The sequence below is a fragment of the Trachurus japonicus genome, chromosome 10 (genome assembly GCF_045865225.1).
Source record: "Trachurus japonicus isolate A0001 chromosome 10, Traja_1.0".
Taxonomy (NCBI): Eukaryota; Metazoa; Chordata; class Actinopteri; order Carangiformes; family Carangidae; genus Trachurus; species Trachurus japonicus.
The window spans coordinates 6,115,511-6,137,121 of record NC_140916.1 but is presented as its reverse complement, the minus strand read 5'-3'; the positions used below and the strand labels follow the sequence as shown (position 1 = coordinate 6,137,121).

Here is a 21,611-nt window from a genome sequence, read left to right as displayed (position 1 = left end):
AATTGACCCATATCATCACATCATCAGCAATGGGGGGAACAACATTGCTGTTCTGTAAAAAACTGATTTTACTGCAGCCTTACATGTCACACCACAGATGATGCAGCCACTGATTGGACGGCTGTATTGCCAAACTCCCCTCATTTTATTGCGATCAAGGAAGAACCCAAGTGCGTGAAATCTGTAATTCAACACAGTTTTAACCAGATCCAGACTTCTGTGGATCTGTGAACACATAAACACACACACACAGGGACTTTAGCATAAGTTTATTCAGCCACCGGGTTTATTCAACATCCCCTTGGGTGGCATTGCACAGCCAATACAACCCCTCTCTCGTCCTCCTTCTGCAGTCTATCATCAGAAGGAGAGGACCTCCGGGACCAGGAGTCTGTCAGCCGAGTCTTGGCAGAGCTGTTAGACAACCAGGAGGGCCTGTTCGACTCAGAGGACGATGACGTCTCCACTACCAACGACTACAGCTCCATTAATGAACAGGTACGGCCACTCTCCTTAGTCTCTTTCCTTTCTGTCAGTCATGGTATCGTATGACGTATCATCTGATTGGGGACGGCACCCACCTTGCCTCGTGTGAATGCGTACGAATGATCATGGTGGTGATTGGAGAGGCCAATCAACCTGCCATTATTATTATTATTATTATTATTATTATTATGTAATTTCTAAATCTGTTGAAGGTGGAAATTTGTTTAAGCTGTCATGGCAAAACACATTTTATCCCAGAGAGTGAACCCTTTTACAGCTTAACTTTTAGTTTTTGCTCTCTCTCCCTACATATCCACCTCCCTCCTGCTGCAAAGGTTCAATTTCTCCCTAGGGATCAATGATGTGTGTTTTATCTATTTTTGTTGACCCCTCAAACCCCCTCAAACGCTTCTTTGTAGTTATTCTTTTCTCCCCCAGTCTATTTATCTACAGTTTGTACCATAAATGTCTTTGAACCATTGGTATAGCAACTGACACATAAAATAAAAATGTGCTAAAATGCACAATAAAACAGTACAGTAGCGATCAAAATGTAATAATGTTGGAAGGCTGTTTTTATAGTGTTTACAAAAACCACAGCACTATGAATACATGAATTCACTGTCAACATTCCTGGCATAACAGTGAACAAGTCGAAATTACAATACTCGTCAAAATCCTCTTTGTTTTCTCCTCTTCGTCCTTTTTTTTCTCTCTGGGAGAATGTGGCATTTAACTCTGCCAGGGCCGAGGGTGAAATTCCTTCTGGGTTAACGCAGAGAGAAAATGGACAAATCCTTCTATAAAAAAAAAGGGAAATATTACATTTTTGGTGTGACATTAGACTGTCAACAACACACAGCAAACTGTGATTCGTGGTAAAAAAAGACGGACCTGTAATAACAGATGCACCAGAGAGAGTCGGCTGATGAAGCTGAGTAATGTGGCGTAACTTTAAGATATCTTTGGGTCCATTCAAGAACCAACAGTGATATATAAGATGCATCCTTTGGTCTAGGAATTTGTTAAATTTAACTTCTCTAAAAATAAATAAACAACTACTAGTAATTGCTACTGCTTATAGTAGTTTTTATGTATTAAAAGGATCAGGCTACATTAGCAGACATAATGACAAATGCTGAAGCAGAATGACTTCATCTAGGCTGAATAATAGGAGCTTGTGTTCATATTCATTTGTACTCGCCTCCCGATAGCTATTGCTGTACTGTGCACAGTTCCTCTGTCAACAAAATATTTTTAAACACAAATCCAGGAGAACCACACCCAAACACACTGCCCACACACACACACACCGACTGTACACACTGAATAAACTACTTAGCTTTGTCCTATTATACATTCCAGTCGTTGCTTTAGAGCAACACTGAACACACTGACCGTGACTGGCAGTCTAAACAAACTCAAAAGGCATTTCCCCTGTTACCCAGCAACACAACCTCACCATCGGGCCCACCGCACAAAGAGTGGCATGGGTAACATTTAACTTTACAGCGGCCTGATTACATTGTATTGTTGTATCAGAAAATATACACAAACACAATCATTACATGACAATTCTTGATCGGTATCACATGTCGCCTTTCCACTTGAATTCCTGTCACATTTGAGGTTGCATTGTCCAACACAGCGGGAGACTTGTACTGAAAGGCTGCAGTCATTGTGAAAGTCTGGTCAGAAAGAGGAAGTATCTACAGTAGGTCAGCTATTCATTAACGTCCGACTGCCTGCTTTGTTGATTTCATCCCTTTTTATTCAGTTTTTTTCAGTACTGCAGCACTGCAATAAACTTCAGTCAGTCCTCTTTCCTCCTTTAAAAAAATCTAAGCTCTTATAAAAGCTCTGGTTTGCTAATATTGATTGATTGAAACAGAGTTCAGTACAACAATAAGCCAAAGTAGAAATTTCTTCCATGCAACTCATTGAATTTCATTCTTATTTTCCAAATTTAATTTCCTTATCTCTCTTGGTTGTCTCCCCCCCGTCGTAAATTTCAGCGTCTGGCCTGTCAAACGAACGAGAGTATAACATTACCCAGAGACAGAATGAGGAGAGAGAGGGAAAAATCTGTGAAGACGAATCATCTGTGCAGCAAGATCTCTGCCGTCTTATGTAAGGGAGAGGGCAAAAAAAGTAGGTGGTTCTTTTAGAGAGGTAGAGGGAGAGCAGAAAAAAGCAGACAGGAAGATGGAGGAGAAATGGCGAGAGAGCAGAGGGAGAAGAGGAAGAAAGAAGTGAAAAGGGAGAGATGGCGAGGGAGGGAAGGGATAAGAAAAGAAGCCGGCGATGATGATGTAACCATGCAACTCACACCTACAGCCCCTGGACTACACTGGGAATGGCTCTCTGTGTGCGAACAAACGCTCATGATGGGGATTATCTCCCACATACACACACACACACACACACATGCTCCATGCTTCGAGTTAAGCCTTGAATCAGAGTGAAGAGTTAAAAAAAACGCCTCGCAGAGGTCAGAAGAATTCATATAAACTACATCAGGAAATGGACAATTCACATTTTAAGAGATGGAGAGACTCTGTGAAGGGGGGAAGGTTTTCTTAACACAGAATGGTGTGAAAATGGAGGGAGTGTGAAAATTAAGGACAGGCATCGTTTTGTGGCGTGTCTGGGCAAAACATTGAAACTCAATAAAGCTGGCATGGAGCAGTGAACGGTGTGAAGCGCCAACCTGGAATTTGGCTTGTTTGTTGCCAAAATGAAAGTCAGTGGGATTATTGTTTAGGTGAGAGAGTGAAACTTAGCTGAAGCTTGTTGCTGCTGCTGCTATCATGACCCAGTGAGTGTGTTTGTTTTGATTCTGTGCCTGAAAAGTCTTTTCACTGCTGAAGGGGAGAAAAAGAAAAAATTAAAATTGAAAATTTGTGTTTGTTGTTTGTTTTAGATAAGAGTATAAACTTTCACCGTCTCTGTGCGCTCAGCGATGAGACCGGCTGGGATGTTTTTGGCTAAAGCTCTGAACAAGGACTGAAGTGTCAAGAGAGTCAGTTCTGATTCCTCGGCACACATTTTTCCAGGCAGAAAACACAGTGTAGTTGTTGTAATCAGCCACATTTGGACTTGTAACATTATGTTCATGCGATTATGTTCTCATTCATTATACAGTCCAGACTGTAAGTATCTGGACAGTTCGATATTGTTCCCCTTCAGGCTCTGCTTGAATATGGATGCTGAGTGCAGCCACCTTCAGTTCTTTGTTGCTGTGGAGTCTCTTTTGTCTTTAATCTGGGTTTCAGCAGGTTGAAGATATCACACCTCTCCACAAAAGCTCTTCAGCTGTTTGTTTAGGATCGTTGCCCTGTTATGTGATGGAAGGCAGCTGATTGGGGTTTGATGCCTTTTGGGTGAATCAGAGGTCAGAAAGCATCTTTCAAAGTCTGCTTTTATTCTGCTGCGTCCCTCAGCGGTGAAATCATCATCATCATCATCATCAGGGCTATTTTCATGTTGGCAGTCCAGAGGTCTTTGCTGCAGAACTCCTTCTTTGTGTCTTTGTGTGACCTGCCCCTTCTGTTTTTAGGTTTACCACAGGGAATGCTTTGCACTTATGTTCATCAAGTCCTCTCATGATTGTCTGCCTGCAACCTGGCACGCAGTCAGTTCATGTTGTACACTTATTAAGTAGGTTTTTTTTTTTACTTTCCACAATGTCCCCACCCTGACAGACAACTCCACCTCCATCCACAGAACAGAACCAGTGTGTAGTGAACATGAAAAGTGAGCAGACTGACCTTTCTTAACAAGGTTGTATCCTTGTGTTATAACAAAGCTTGACTTGGAGGTTTGATTTGGCCGCTGAATGACCCTCTGCCTTTTTACATAACTTTGATGACAGTTTTACATGTCAGTCACATCTGACTAAGAGAGAGAGTAATAGTGGTGATCTGAACAGCTCAGACCCAGAAATATTCTGTATAACATACAGCCAAATGAACATTAACCAGAAACTGAATATCCAACAGTTGACGTGCAACATGTGAGTAATAATTAGTAATGAAAACAGCCCTGACCTCGTGTTATTTTGTTCTCATTGTATAATAAAAAACAGGCACACGTTCTCAAATTCTGTAAATAAATTATAAAACTGATGACAACATTTAACTGGAAATGTATTAGGTTTTTGTGGAAATAGGGATTGTGTCCCTTGTGCATACAGTAATTAATTCAATCCAAGTGCACAACGAGTTTTAAAATACATCAGTGATGCAGCCTGTGAGAAAAAGGATTGTTTTCTTAGTTTTATTACTGTTCTCAAGCAGTGATGTTGCACGTACTCACACAACAGGCACCAAACATCACACAACTTGTTCAGTAAATGTCCTGTCAAACATGAAAAGCCACCTTTACCTGGATGAAAAGCTCTAACAGCTAGATGAAGCCTGCAGTGTTATGTATGTCATGTCTGGAAAGGGCTTCAGTCGCAGCTTCATTGTCCTGTTTACACACGACTGTCTGTGGTCTGCCTGCTTAATGAATTAGTCTCTTAATGAAAGCCTTATTTTCCAGGTCTGTTAGTTTAACCTTAGCGGATAAATGAATCAGGATGTGCCCTATAAACTGCGCCAGTGCCAACTTAGTCAAGTGCTTCTGGACATGAGCCATGTTACAGATGTCACAGCGAATGTACCACTGTACCCTGGACTGTTGACATAATTAGAAGTGGGTGAATGCACTAACGTTACAGATACTGTACCAGATTTCACAATGCTCAGCAGCAGAGAACATCTCGTATAGGCTGAAGTGTATAGAAACCTACATGATCCGGTGTCAAAGCGAGAAGCTGTTGAGCAATAACCCATTTAAGTTGGAACATGGAGTTATTTAAGGAGGAGGTGATGGCCTAGTTGGACCGCAGAGGAGATGTATAATGTCTCTCTAAGGGGACATAATAATAACATGAACACACACTCCCACACATCTTTTTTTTTTTCTTTTCTTTTTTTCCATCAAACACAAACCCAGACTGTTGATGTATTTACTTTGACTTCATGTTATGAGTAGTTGGAGAGAATCTGAGCGTCTGTACATCGGTTGCCAGTACATTTGGAGGTTAAGGTGGAAGCTGCATCAGACGGCCCGGCCCACTCACTGCAGGAACGTTAGGCCAGAGGACTTTTCTCCACTGGTACTTGTGCAAATAAACAGTACAGTCAAGAAAACACTGAGACGAGAAAAAGGGAAAAAAAACAGTTTGAAGCTTCACACTTTTTATTTTTTTTATTTTTTAGTGTTTCAATGCTGCAACTTGACAACTGCAGTAACTAACATGTTTTTTTTATATACGAATATTCAGTCAATTGGACGCCTTGTTGTTTTGCATGTACCCCTTTTAGTTTAAAACATGATCTCTCCTCCAGCTGTTATGCAGTGTTTATATGATAAATCTCAAGCCTCTTTCTGTATTTGTTGTCGGGCATCTTCAGTGACATTCCTCCATCAACCAAACACAGCGTGTCTAATGTTGTAGGTCCATCTGGAGATGGACTGAATATCTGACAAATAATTTTACAATGAAAGAGATGCAGATTGAATATAATATTGACATGGATTTGTAATGCAAAAACTGCAAAATCCAGCACTTTACACATTCAAGGACACTGGATAATTCAGTCGCACTCAGATCCATTCATTTCTTTTAAAAAGATGGAAGCAGAGAGTTGAATTGAATTATCAGATTGTGACTCAAGCCTTCAATCAATTTCTGCTTGTGCTCCATAAATAGAGAAATCGACTCAAGATGAAAAGGTTTTCAAATGAGATCTGAGAACTGTTTTATCTTTGCGATCTTGGTCTCATGTTCATTCATGGTCAAACCTGTGAGAAAGCAGCAACTCCCATTGTTGTGTTGAATGTTGTTGTTGTTGCCTGAACTGGTGGCAGAATGAAGGTGATGCACAAAGGAGCCTTGAAAACCTGGTTGAGACTTGACTGACTAATATCAGTTGTGATTGTTCTATGTTCTTGGCGCACAAACAGTTCAGCGGCCGAACAAACGACGCCACTGAAATGTTCCGGCGCTATCCGTTCCCGAGACTCTGGACCGGACCCCTAAACCAGGGCCAAGGTCGCGACCCTTTGTTCCCGGGTCTTTTTTTCACCCACCCTGGTTCTCACATACACACACTCCATCCATACAGAAATGTACTTGTGTATATGTGCTCCCTGACATCGTCACGCTGAGCCACTGCAACCTTTTTTTTTTTTTTTAAATTCACTGGTTTGTGACTTAATGTGATTAACATTTTCCACAGTCTTGAATAAGGGGATAATATTTCCAGGGCTATGAATGACCATGCCAGGTCATCCTGATGCGGGATTTAACAACCCTTATCCCCTAATATTGTTACATCACCTCCGAGGCTCTGTGATAACTCACTCAGCAGAGCTTTCAGCATATTCACTGCTCTGTCTGTGCAGTTTGAATAAATACCTGTAGTCTATTGTTCATTATGTCACCCGACCCTTTGCATTTTAATGGCTCTGCACACACGGGGATGTGATGATAATGTAGATCAGGCTTTCAGTCTGTGCTGGTATGTTCTCAAATCCTGCAGATTTTTTATTCTGACCATTTGAACCTGGAACAATTTCACACACAAAGAACACTGATTTAGGTGATGATGATGGTGCGAAGCTGTTTGTTTAATGACTGTTTTAGATAATGATGAGGTTGTTTCAGTGCTCGGTCGGTAGGATTGAATGGAAAGGTTATATCCCCAGCTGCTTCTATCACAATCTCATCTGGATTATAGTTTTAAACTGTAAATGCAAATTGATGTTTTCCTTTTTTATTTTTCTTCTTTAAAGATTTGAAACTGCTGGGGTTAATTTGGTTTTACACAGTTTAAAAAAAACAGGAGGACACTGCGTAGTGATTTAAGGGCTATTGATGTGACCCACAGCATAATAATATGGAAATGTAGTGACACACTGCTGGAAACGAGGGGATGTTGCAATTTGTGTCATGTAAAAATGTCCTTAAAGCACATTAAACAGTAAGTGGGTTATAAACCATCATTAAATGCCCATATACTAAATATAGGGGGAGCTACTGTATTAAAATATAACTGAAACAACTGGCACAACACACTGGGGCGTGTGTAGGAGTGTAATGAGAGAGCACTTGTTTTTAAAGCCATATTCACTAACTGTACATTTTTTTTCCACACCCACACATAGAGATAGACACCCCTGATGAGTTTTGCTCGACTGCACAGCGACACAAATAACATTTTCACTGCTACGTCGAACCACAAGAAGCTTTTAATGTTCTGGTTAATAAGGAAGAGCTGTGAAATATTACTGAAGCCGTCTGGAAGTAGGATTTATTTACCTAATCTCTTTCCCTCTCTCTCTCTCACACACACACGCACACACACACACACACACACACACACACACACACACACACACACACACACACACACACACAGTGGAGTCCTGTGTGAGTCATCCTCCCTGATCTGCACATGTGACGATGCAAGAATTCCCCGACAGCCAATCGTAGCTCTTGGAGAAGAGATGTTTCCATAGCGACGATACAGTGACAGCAGCAGATGGGGTTGCTGTTGAGAAGAGTTGGAGAGGCGAAGAGAAAAAAAGGGGGAGAGCGGGCGGGCGGGCAGGCGGGAGACGACAAACAAGAGAGACGTGGAGGGAAAAGAAGGTGTCACGATGATGAATCTGGTTCGTGACCTTTCAGCCCCGTGTGTCTGTCTAACAGGGTTTTCCTGAGTCAGGTGCACAAGGAAGCACATGAAAAAATCTTTGTGATGGGGGTGTGGGAGGTAAAACCAGTAAAGCAAACATCAGTTTTTCTCTTGAAATAACGTCGGTAGAAAAAAGAAACAAAGGAGCACTTTATTATTGCCCAGTGATTCCTGTTTGTTGGTTCACACGCTGTCAACTATCTGTATTATGACGAGTTATTTTTGTCCACATATTTTCTCTTCAACATTTATTGCCTTCCATCTTCCTTTTATTTCCTTCTTTTAGACTTCTACTGTCTGACTCATTACTTTCTGTCATTCCCTCTCTCTCCTCTCTTTATCCAAAGCCTTTACCTCTGCTTTTAACATCAGGACTAAACTACATTAGGCTGATACTAATACTGTGACATTTTGAGCAATGTTACATCACAAAATGTCCTTTTGTACCTTTTAACTTCCAGCTCCAGTTGAGGACCAGGAAGTTTTTTGAAGATTAGTCACGTAATTTTTTGTCATTCTGTAATATCAATTTTTAAATTTGTGTCAAGTCAAAGCTTTTAATGTATCATGAAGCGTCTGCTGCTTTGCCTCTTGCATAATTTGTAATGTGACTGCCACACACCGGTACATTGCTAAGTCAACATGAAAACGATATTCTGACACTGAGCTCTACTTAAGATCCTCCATCCCTCCCTCTTCCTCCTCCTCATCATCAAGCTCATCTCTTCCATCCCTTCCAAGAATATAAGACGTATTCATTCTTTCTTTTCTTTTTTCTTTTTTTTTTTATCTCGCTCCTTTCTACTGTATCTATGGTGTCAGTGTCTCACTCATTAGCTCCATCTATATTTAGATGTCTTATGGAACAAGCTGTGATGTCTTGTTCACAGAGTATTTGATATTGAAAACACACTATCAACACCTTTCTTTGAATCTCTCTTGCCAAAATTTTATTTTATTTTTTTGATGATGATAAAGTCTGTTCTGGGCAGGTCATCTCCGGACACTAAGTCGCACTAAAAGGGAGAGTTTTATTTTTTACTTTACTTTTTTTTTTAATCCTTTGGATGATGCTCTGTACGCATTAACATAAGACAGGGAAGAGGAGTTATTAATATTTAGCCACAAGTTATATAATCCTCCTTGCAAATATAGAAGGTCAGAATCAACTGCCAACGTCACAGAGGCTTTTCTAGATGTTAGATGGGCTCAAATCTCAGAAATCTTCTTAATAAGGGAACTTTTATGCCCCTGTGCTGCTGTCAGTCCTGTCCAAAGGCATTATGTTTTCTGTTTTCATGGACATCTCAGTCCCACTTTGAAAGACTCTCTTAACTCTCACACTTGGACTCAAGGATGAACTGATTAGATTTTGGTCAGCGGTCAAGGTCGTGGAGACCACACATTCTTGTGAACATGATATATCAGGAGAGCTTTGACGTAATGTCGTTACATCTGGCACAAACTCTCACTTGGACTCAAGGGTGTAATGATGAGAATTTGGTGGTCAAAAGGTCAATGTCACTGTGACCTCATAAAACTTTTTTTTTTTGGCCATAACTCAAGAATACATGCACTATGATTACTACACAACTTTTAACGTAGCTTTAGAGTTAAGCCAGGACCGTGGGGGTTCATTATTGTGATCAATAACTGTACAGAGAGGGTCACTCAGTCCAGTTGGGCCTGCAAATCAAGTAGTAAAAGCTTTATAAATTGTTATGTGAAGGTCCACTACTAGCTCATTGATGTGTTTGGGTGTCTCCCAGTGTTTCTGATGACCAGACGCTCCATTGTCACATCTATTGCACGCGACTATGAAGCCTGTAAAACACGATGTTACAAATCATTTATGTTTTTTTATGAAGTGCAAAGTTTTTCAGTTCATTTCGGTTTCATTAGGAAACTGTGGCAGACCATCAGAGTCGAGGTAATTAAAAGGAAAAACTGAACATGGCGATTGGGCAGAGGCATGAGTCTGTTCTTTTTTGTTTGTTTTTTTGTTTTTCTTTCTTCAAAATCCAAATACAGGATTTTTGGCTGCAATCCCCAAAATAGCGACTTCAGAGAAATCCATGTTTATGAACAGTGGCGCCACAAATAAACAATGTGCAATCCTTTAGTCATGACCTTTCATGTCCTTTTATTTCTCTGCCTTCAGATCACAGAGCTGTTGGATGACGACAAGTGTGAGCCAGAATGTGAAGAGCTGCCTCAGGACGGGGAGGAGGGTCCCGTCTCCTCCGACTCACCGCAACACACACACACCGATGACAGCCCCGCAGCCAGGTGAGACATAAGCTACGGTTTTCTATATTATTAGACCAGATAATCATTTTACAAAGTCAAGAGTCAATCCAGACGGGATTTAGAGCAGGATTTGACACGTGACAAATGTCCCAGACTGGGTTCAACTACTAGCACACTGATCACAAGATGTTAATGATGATGGCTGAAAACTGATTGGTCATTGTTGCTGAGAGACATCATCAATTGTCTCAGAAAATCAACCCCAGAACAGGGTCTCCACACTTGAAATGAGTCTGATGTGAAAGACTGAGCCGCTCACGCTTCAACATCATTTGCTGCTTAAAGGGATAGTTCACCCAAAATTGAAATTTAACTCATTATCTACTCACCCTCATGTCGACTAAGGGCTGGGAGAAGTTTCGGAGTCCTCCGTGGCTTCTCTGAGTTACAGGGGGTCTCGGTGTAGCAGTGCATGTCCATATAACGGTTGCAAATGGATACCAACTGTCTTCGTAACAAAAAGACACACCAAAAAACATCCAAATACCTCCATGCTGCTCGTATGTAATGTCCGTCTTGTATTGAAGCCCCGAAATGCGAAATTGTCCCGAAAAAAATTTAATAAGTCTATTTTTCAAGCTTGTTTTGTAGCGGAAGCTTCTCGAAGCTCCTCTTCCCGGTTCGTCAAATTTGGAGGAACTGGGAAGAGGACAGACCCTGGTTCGTCCAAATTTGATTTGATTTGCAACTGTTATATGGACATGCACTGCTACGCCGAGACCCCCTGTAACTCAGAGAAGCCACGGATAACTCTGAAACTTTTCCTTAGTCGACATGAGGGTGAGTAGATAATGAGTGAAATTTCAATTTTGGGTGAACTATCCCTTTAATTATGTCACGGCTGCTGCATCGGTTTACATTCACCGACATGTAGAGGTCCAGGGCTCGTGTGATGATGACCTGCTGATGACAATTAGCTATGCACCGACCTGCTGATGACAATTAGCTATGCACCAACCAGCAGCCAAACATCTGACACACATGCAGACGCTCACGTACGCAGGATAATGACCCTCCCTCCAGACTGAGGGACCAGAGTTCAATCCCCCGGCTGGAACATGGAAATCTTCTCTGGGTCTTCTGATCTGCTGATCTCCTTTAAGTTGATTACTGAGCACTACACCTAGACCACTGAATACAGGCACCTACACATTATATAGACTGACTCTTCATCTATAGTATGTATATATCTAAAGTGAATAGGAAAAAAATAAAAACATGTGGGAAGAGTGAAGCATTTTTCAAGTCTTAAAAGTTTGACTCCAGTTTATTATTGTCTCAGTATGTCTCTAGTTCAGAGACGGTGTTTTTTGCTGTACATACAACCTCATATCAGCACAAAACACAAAGTAAGAGAGCAGAGATTAATTTAGAGAGTAACATTTACCAAGTAATTCACAATAGAAGACATAAACAAAGAGCAACGCATCAGCTCATGAAATCAAGTTAATATAAGAAAGTATAGTTTTTTTTTTTTTACAGTGTAAATGAAATTGGTTGATCTGAAAGGCCAAAACTGCTGACAGAGACAGACCACAATCAATAAACACAGAGTTATCATTTTATTCTGTAAGTGGATTTTTAACCGTCGAGTTTGTTTGAATTGCTGTCGAATGTCAGCTGTGTTTGACAGTTGTGAGTTCGATTGCAGACATTGATCCAACCGGGTTTCATCCATGATATAAGAAACATTGTCGTGATGTGCAGACCTCAGTCGCTCTTAATTGGTTCAGACAGAAAACAACACACATGTTTGTTCTCTCCACTTACTTCACACAAACCTGACCCCAGGCACCGTTTGTGGAGTCTGTATTGTTGGCCCCCAAACAGCAGACGCTAGCAGTTAGCTGGCTAGAGAGACGAGATGTGTGTGTGTGTGTGTGTGTGTGTTTATATTTCAGGCAGCCTCTGACTGATGCCAGAACTCAGCAGGAACTCCAATTATTTCTTCTCCCTCCACTCTCATTTTCTTCTTCTTCTTCTTCTTGTCTCTGTTTATTTATAAAACAGTTTCATGTCGAAACTTTTTCAACTCCTCAAATTTGCCGCATGTTCTGTCACACGTTTAGATCCTGAGTCACGGTTGTGTAAACCAGTGACTTGTGTTTGTCCTGCGTTACATTAGTCAGCTTCCTTCCTTGATGTGTCTGACTGGTAGTGTGTGTGTGTGTGTGTGTGTTGCTTTCAGGGTATCCGCGGGGTCTTGAAAAGTATTAAAAGGCGATAAATCAATTTTGGGAAAATTAAGACCCTTAAAAAGTATTAAAAAGTCTTTTCACAACTTTATAAAGTCTTACATTTTGAGGGTATTTTTTTCTGAATTAGCTGTCCAAGAGTTTGAGTCCTAAAAAACATTGTAAAAGTGTGTGAATTTATTCATTTTATTAAAAACCAAAGATGAACTGGTACATAAAAAAGAAAAGAAGATTGTTATTTTTGTTTTTTGAGTGGAGCAATGTTTTTTTGTTTTGTTTTTTGATAAAATTTGCCTTTGATTTATTATCCTAGCCTGTTTTGAATTCTGTTGTATCATAGTGGTCTATAGTCTTTATCACAAACTAAAACTGTTAAGTTAAAAGTGTCATTGATGTAAATGGTTACAGCTTGAAGTGGCGGTGAGGTGTTAAAAAATATTGAGAAGGTCTTGAAAAAGTCTTAAAAAGGTATTAAAATTAACTTCAAGATTCCTGTATATACCCTGGCTTTGTTTTACTATATTTGTGGGGAACACACTGGTGGATCCCATACGTTTAAACTGCTGTTTCTGTGTGTGTGTAGGGATCGTGCTGCCAGCGAGTCTCGTCGTCCTGGCCTTTAAGATGATTACAGACAGTAATCCATAATCCACATACACACAGTTTCTTACACTGCGCACACACACACACACACACACACACACACACACATACATACATGTTCACTTGACTTCAACCATACAATGTTCACAGACTTGCAGGTCTGGGTCGATGCGTGAGGTTACGGATAACGGGCGTGTTCAGGCTGCTGTGCATGTGTCGGTCATCTGTGTTCATGCTGTTTGTGGGACAACAACAACCAACAGATCCTCTTTGTGTGTCTGTCTGTGTGTGCGTGGCTTTGGTAGGATGGAGGATTTTCGGTGGCAGCTGTTGTACAGAGGTGTTCATGCTGCGCTCAGAGCTTTAAAGGGATAGTTCACCCAAATTTCAAAATTTCACTCATTATCTACTCACCCTCATGTGGACTAAGGGCTGGGAGAAGTTTCAGAGTCCTCTGTGCCTTCTCTGAGTTACAGCGGGGCTCGGCGCAGCACTGCATGTCCATATGACGGTTGCGAACGGAGCTCACTTTTCTTCGTCCAAAAAGACACACCAAAGAGCATCCAAATACCTCCATGGTGCTCGTCTGTAATGTCTCTCTTGTATTGAAGCCCCAACATGAGAAATTGTTCTGAAAAAAATTAAATAAGTCTATGTTTTAAGCTTGTTTGTAGCGGAGGCTCTCAGTGTTGCTCTGCCGGAATCTCACCCGATTTGCGGAGCCGTGAAGTGGGTGTGAGTGCAAATCGCGCAAGATTTGGAAGGACCAGGAAGAGCAGTGCTGGGAGCTTCCGCTACAAACAAGCTTAAAACATAGACTTATTTAATTTTTTTCGGAACAAGTTCTCATGTTGGGACTTCAATACAAGAGGGACATTACAGACGAGCACTATGGAGGTATTTGGATGTTTTTTGGTGTGTCTTTTTGGACGAAGAAAAGTGAGCTCCGTTCGCAACCGTCATATGGACATGCATGAAATTATAATTTTGGGTGAACTATCCCTTTAATCATCACTGATGAAGAAGAGGAGGAGGAGGAGGAGGGTCTCGTGCAGCAAATTATTTAAAATGATCGAAGCCGGCCAGACTGTTGATCTTAAAGTCTTATCTGATTGTTTCAGTTTTAATTCTCCGTTAACCCACAGCCATCATCCCCGTGACCTTGTTTAACCTGAGTGTCTGTCTAGTCTGGGGGGGATTATTATTGTATTTCTAGCCCATGGTGTCGACAGCCCACACCACAAAACCATTTAAAACAACGTTGACCCAGAACTTTACACAATGCCTCCGTTTTTAAAAGTGCTAAAAATATCCAACACGACGCAGCCACACAAACAGTAAGAAGGATGTGTTTTGTTTCATTTGTTCTTCAATTCAGTCGCACACAGCATCACCGCAGTGTTTCTTATACCTTCACTGCTTCAATATGTTGCCGATGAGATTATAACTCGAGTAGTGTCTGGAGGTTTTTGATGAGTCATTATAGTATGTGTGTGTGTGTTTCTGAGGATGTGTTTGTCCGATCGTCTTTGACATGTAACTGCTTGTGACAGCTCAGAAATACAGAGAAAGTTCCCATCTAGTGACTAAACATCAACTGTGGAGGAGTTGTTTGTCTTGCACTTGACAGATAGGGAAGTCTGCCCTCTGCGTTGCACTGTTCCCTTAATAGACTCTGACAGGCAACACACACAGACACAGAGACACACACCTTGCTGACAGCCTCTGCTCATTTCAAATCTATATATAATCCCTGGTATTTCTCCTCTGATCTCTCTTCTTCCCCCGTCACTACTTCCTTCCCTCCTTCCCTCTCCACACTGCTTATATTCTCCCTGTGTATGGAAAGTATTTTTTGATGAGGTGGCTGAAAATGTCCTGGCAGACTGGCAGAGAGGGCGCTCGGGATTCACTCCTGGCCCCCCGGGCGAGCGGGAGAAGGGCAAGTAGGAGGGTCGGAGAGTAAATGGAGGGAACTGAGAATCAGGTCAGAGAAGGTCAGGAGGGGGGCCAACGAGAGGCTGCGAGAATTGGAGAGCGTCCCCACTTGTGAACGATTTATTGATTTTCAGTCTGGGTGCAAATGCAATATCAGACCTCTGAAGAGGGAAAAGGTCAGGCCAGAAGAAAGCATTTAAACACATTACTGAAACACTTGTCTTCAATTTGACTCCATTCCCGATTTCCATTGCTCACAGTAACGACCGTCATACCGTCACACGGAGCGTCTCCTGTTGCAGACGACCAGCTTTGTACCTCTTAAAGCTGAATCCCCTCACGAGAGTATCGTCCTGTCATTTCTGTTATTTATGCCCCTCTGTTCCTCTTGTTTGTGTCAACAATGTGCACGTGCACAACCACAAAAATACATAGTCACAGATACACGTGCACCTATCTATTTCAGTCAGGTACAAGCTGTTTTCATGGTGAGCACGTGCAGACCTTCACACACACAGACACATAAATCCAGTAGTGTATTATTAATAATGGCATATGACACCGTGATGAGATGAGTGATCTGATGAGTCTGACTAAATCTTGGTCGTAATCAGCTTCAGACTGCACAGAATCAATTTGGAGCATGTCAGATTATGTGATGAATGTGTGTAAATAAGAAAAGTATGACAGACAGGTCTCCAGACTGCCCCTAAATTTTAAGGCAGTGCAAATAACTTTTTCATCTACTTGCATATGTGCAACCAGTAAAATTTCTGGATTTTTAAAAGTGTTTTTTCTTTTTTTGTGTTAACACTGGGGAAACGTGGAAGGGGCGATTCAAATTATCTCAAATTTGTCGTTAAAGGTGTCAGGCCAATGTGTGTGAGCATCATGAATGAAAAGGAAATGTGAATATTTACTTTACAGTGTATGCACTCTTAAAATTTTAAGTTATAGGCCACTGTGGTCCTAGTAAAAAAAAAAAGTGAGTCTGGAGCCCCGAAAGAGTGGAGGCACGTCATCAGTTTGCATCATCCATTCACCCAATCTTATGTTTTGTTATGCAGTGAAATAATTCATAGGCTTTGGTCACAGTGCTGATACTGACTATACGTCTTTAGATCTCTAGAGAGGGAAGGTTGGTGCCTCTGTGTGGTTTTCTTTTTTCTACATTCAGAAAAATGATGCCTTAAAAAGTGTGACGGCACTAAGTGTATTTTATTTCATGTCACGTCTTCCTGTTTGATTCGTTGTCCGAGCTCCAAATCAGCTGTTGCTGGACATCACTCAGAGTTCAGTCTTGGTCTCTTCAGTTTCTTGGAAGCAGCAGCAGTCTTTGCTTTGCTTTACAGCACTTCTCTGCTACTGTACAGTATATGGGACATGATGGTAAAATCAACCTATGCTACATAATATCCCACTCTGTACTGACACAGTTCATAGTACTGATGATCATCATGTTGTACAGTACATTTTCCCTCTGTTGACCCTGTTCTCAGTTTGGATTTCCTTTAGTGTTGAATGCAGTATGTCTATGTGGCCTATACATAGACATATAAACAGTATATAGGTCAGTACATGGGTGTCAACTGTGTGTTTTAGGCCTTTTGACCTAGTTCACAGATGGATCACATACTCTCACACGACACTCAAAAAAACAAAACAAGATTTACACGTCAACTTATCTTTGGGTTTGTTTTTTTCTATTCCAACAACAATACAGATCAAAGATGCACAAAAGTGAGTGTCATTTATGAGATCATTGAAATTGAATTTCCTCCGTTTTAAATAAATGTTTATAGTGTAAGTATCTTTATGCTCAGAGGAAGGAAAATATAATCAAACCTTGAATCAAACTTAAACTTTTTTGAAAAATCCGCAAACTTGCGGTTTAAAGTAAAGTGGGATTTTAATTGATTCTTAGATGATATTGGTTGGTTGTCTCAAATGCAGCTGCAGGCAGAGGTTTTAAAACTGGCCTTGTCTTCACTATACATTATAATGGAAATACAGTGCACATAAACAAACCATATAACTTGATACATAACCTTTCCCATGGCCTGAAAAGCATCCGTTCATATACATTTAGATGTAACATGTCATGTACATTTTTGTAACCGTTGGACTCATTAGAAGTTAATGTTTAAGTAGAACAACTCCCTCTCAGTTTGTTTTACTCGGTGCCCTGCTTTCCCTCCAGCCCTCACCTTTCACTTCCCAGTTGTCGAGGTCTGCGTTCAAGCGCTGGGCACAGTTTGTGATTTACTAACTGACCTAGATATCAACACTCGTCTGCATGTGCTATCAGTTCTCACCCTCAGTTCTGGGACAGCTGTCAGATCTGGCTTTTCTGAGTAGCACTTGTGTGTGTGTGTGTGTGCCGAAATCATCACGGAAAAATATTGACTGTGATTGTCGCGGCACAAACTGCTGCTGCTGCTGCTTAGGCCTCTTTGTGTCCACACGTTGCCACTGTCGTCGCTTTGTGTTGGTTGTAGAAGATAAAGTTCAAGTTGGAGATTAGAGCTCCAGGCGGCTTGAGCTCACACCAAACTGCAAAAGCATTAAGCGTTAATGGTTTGTGACCAAAAGTTGCGTAACACTTGTTCTTTTCGTTACCTCTTTCTTTTCTTCCCAAGAGGAATTTCTGGAATATCACAGACTTTTTAGACAGGTGGACCCCAGACGGGAAATATGATGCACACATACCACAGTGAATTTTATTTGTATTGCAATGTCATTTTAAATTGTTCCATGATGGAAGTAAATTAGCATTTCTGACACAGCTGTGCAGGTGTCAAGTAACAGCACACTTTATATATCCATTTAGTCACTGAACCACTGAACCGCAGGAAATTAATTCTGTCTAAAGTAAAAAAAAAAAAAAACATCAGGAAATAGTCAGAGGATTTAGTCAGAGCCCAAACTGAACTCACTGATCTCATCTGATCGAAAGTCCACAGTCCCCCCAAAAAAACTATTCTTCAGGACCCATTTCCACTTCATTATATTATTTATTTATTTATCTCAAGTACCTTACAGTTTGATCTTTCACTGACAAAAGAACTGCACATTGTCCTGCTCTCACTCTGGCTCCTGATCAGACAAGAGCTTCCAGCAATCTAAAATCCTACTTATTGTGAGTGAAGTCATTTTTGTTTTGCTTAAAGATGAGCCACATTGTGTAGAATTGATATGATATCTAGTATCTGCCATGACACAACATGCTGCATAGATCTTCTTCTTCTTTCTGAAGTCTGGTCCTGTTTGAAATGCAGCGTTTTTTGAGGATGAGGATGAAAAAGGAACGAGCCAGTTTCCTTGATAGTGATGTGATTATCTGTGTTGTTTTTTTAGAGTGTAGACACAGATCTAAGTGCGTACACATTTAAAATGCATTCGTTACATCTGCCTCATTTCTCCCTGTTTGTCATCATCACACGCTGCTTCCTCATTGTTACTCTATAAACACTTCTTATCCCTTCTCGCTTGATTATATATCAAATACTGTAATGTTATTGATAGGCTCCTGTTACAAAAGACAAAGAGGTGTGTGTGTGTGTGTCTGTGTGTTACTGTGCTAATGGCCTTGTGTGTGTACATTTATGTCTGTGTGTGTGTGTGTGTGTGTGTGTGTGTGTGTGTGTGTGTGTGTGTGTGTGTGTGTACACGCCATTACGCAGCCCACTGGGTCGGCTGTAATAACTGCTGAGTTTATCATCAGCCCTGAGTGGACCAGAAAAATCAAAATGCCCTCCCACTTTCTGCCTCCTGATTGGCTCACAGAAGCCATTCCTTCTTTACGATTGGCCCCGCAACTTCAGCCCCTCCCATCCCATTGGTCCTCCAGGGGTTGTTGCCTGGTTACATCAGAAGCTCATATATTTTAGCAGAGCTCTGGATGTTTACTGCAGCACTTTTACAGACAGAGTGCAGAGTGAGGCAGCCTCACTCGCTCACACACATACAAACACACACACTCACACGCGCGCAGACACAGACACAGGCACACGCACACACACGCGCGCTGTCACACACTCCTTCAACAGCACACACACACACACACACATTCAGGAAGGACACCACAGAATGCACCCAGGCGATACCCTGGCTCTGCTGCTCGACCTGCTGGTGCTGACGCTGAATCCTCAAAGTGCTCAACTGGGATAAACCTGCACGGTGGATAGATACGAGGCCGACAGGAAGACCGACCACATACTGAGAGAGAGAAGAAATCTGAGCAGAGGAGAGACTCCGAGTTCAGACTAGAGCAAGTTTAACAGCTGGATACCGCTCCTGCGTGAGATGTGTCAAGTTGGTAACAGGCAGGAAAGAAGAAAGAGGCAGTAATCATCACACCGAGTTCTGTTAAAAGTCGACGTGACCGACTTCTCTGCTGGATGATCGATAGAAAAATAACAGAGTTGGCTCGAATTACCTGCGTGTAAGCTCGCTGACGGCGCAGAGCAAAAAAAAACAAAAGGGGGAAGAAGACACCAAACACAGAAACATCCTACCAGACATAAAGAGTCGTCCCTCACACTGTCACACCTGCAGGCTGGAGCCACTGACACAAAACCAGCAAAAACCAAATCAAAACACAACAAAAAGGACACATCATCACAGTGAGAGAGAACAACACAGCTGGAAAAATGAGAATGGCCTGTGACATCCTGCTGCAGAGGTAAACACCAGGGTTATGTAACCCATCTAGTCTGACTGGAATAAATGATTGGGTGGCTGAATGGATGGATGGATGGAGAGGAAGGCAAATATGTGGTTGGTTATATATGAATAGAAGAATGTTGGGAGAAAGAAGTGCATGGAAAAACTCTTGAAAGGGCAACAAATTGAATGAATGAAATGACGTGATTAACAAAAAAAAAAGGAGCAGGAAAGAGAGAGCTAAAAGATGGGATTAAGTTGTGAAAGGTAGCGGAACATTTTATCCTCCCACTTTTTTATTATCATATAAGAATGGAAAGAAATGAGGTTGGATTGTCTGTCTTGCTCATCTGCTTTGTTGCCAGGGAGAGATGAAAGACAGGAGACAGATGCGAGGACATCTCTGTCTTTTCTTTTCACAGGAAACATGGGAGGTAGAAATAGCAGGAGAAGATGAAAAGAAAAGGGTCGTGAAATTACTGAACAGCTGAGGTCATGTTACGCAATCAAAGTGTAAAGAAAGCGTGCAAAGGGGGGGATTAGTCAGCATTTTAATATACAGAGGGTTAAGACCTGGGCAGTTGTCCCCTTAAATAAACACGTTCTCAAATTAAGGCTTTATTAGATTTAGGTTGTGTAACCTTGCTGTATTGAAATGTCTGGACTTATGTAACATATATATTTTTGAATTACATGCTCACATTATTGAAAATATTTCCAGCCGTTTTCAAACCTAGAGAAATGAATGACTTTGATCATGACATGCTAATGGTTTGCTGCGTTTTGGTGCTTGCGTATTAATTGCGTCATATCCCCTTGTGAATGCGTCAGCATCGTCTTTATCCAGTGTTAACATTTTCACAATATAATTATAATTATTCTTTTTTTTTATTACATACCTCAACATACGGATCATAAGTTATCTAAAGGAAAAAGCTGAGAGGACGATCCATTCAGTTAAGTTGACAAGTGCTTTGGGACGTGTTTGTGTGTCCACAGAACAATACGAGAGAATCAAAGTTTTTTTTAAGGTTTTCAGACCCCTAGTGGCAGAAAAATTACAGATTGTAAATTAAATCAAATGGCAAAAAACATATTTTTCTAAATATTCCTGAGTATCGAAGTGAACACCTTTTTATTTTTTTTTTTACATTTTATCGACTTGAACAATTAAAGAACAAGTCAAAATGATGAGCCACTGATTTATCGTTATTGAAAACAATCTTAAATTGCAGCTGTAATCTGGAGTTTGTAAAAAAAAAAAAAAAAAATGTACAGCTTTTATCACTATGGCAGGAACTTTATGTGACACCAGAGACTATGATATCTTTTGCACACACGTGATTTATTTATAAGGTCCATGCAGTTATACACACACTCAACGTGCGCTGGAAAGTATCACAGTTTTAATGCAAGTCATCAGCAGTCTTGTGTCATCTGCTGAGGAATGATGGATTAAATGGAGGCTGGGGAGGTAGATCTGTTGAGTCACCCAAACAAAACACATCATTAAACTCAGATGGGCCAATGTCTGTGGGGGTAATTAAGAGAAAACAGATGAAGGAGCACAGCGTTGGTCATTTATAGTCCCAAGTGCAAAGCAGCTGATGGAAATAAACCAATGAACAGTTAAGTATCCAGGCAGAAAACTAAACAGCAGCTCTGT

At 41.1% G+C, this 21,611-nt stretch overlaps 2 protein-coding genes across 14 annotated transcripts in view; both read left to right on the top strand.

Moving 5' to 3' along the window:
• The window catches only part of ctbp1 (C-terminal binding protein 1), a 207,229-nt gene that overhangs the window by 48,716 nt on the left and 136,902 nt on the right, over nt 1–21,611 (top strand). The window lies entirely within an intron of this gene.
• Nucleotides 1–21,611, top strand: part of fam13b (family with sequence similarity 13 member B) — a 76,518-nt gene that overhangs the window by 28,188 nt on the left and 26,719 nt on the right. For all 13 annotated transcript variants that reach the window (XM_085789039.1, XM_085789033.1, XM_085789035.1 and 10 more), the window contains exons 6-7: nt 354–498; nt 10,396–10,523. In XM_085789039.1, coding sequence (XP_085645165.1) covers nt 354–498; nt 10,396–10,523 — 273 coding nt within the window. The remainder of the gene's footprint in view (nt 1–353; nt 499–10,395; nt 10,524–21,611) is intronic.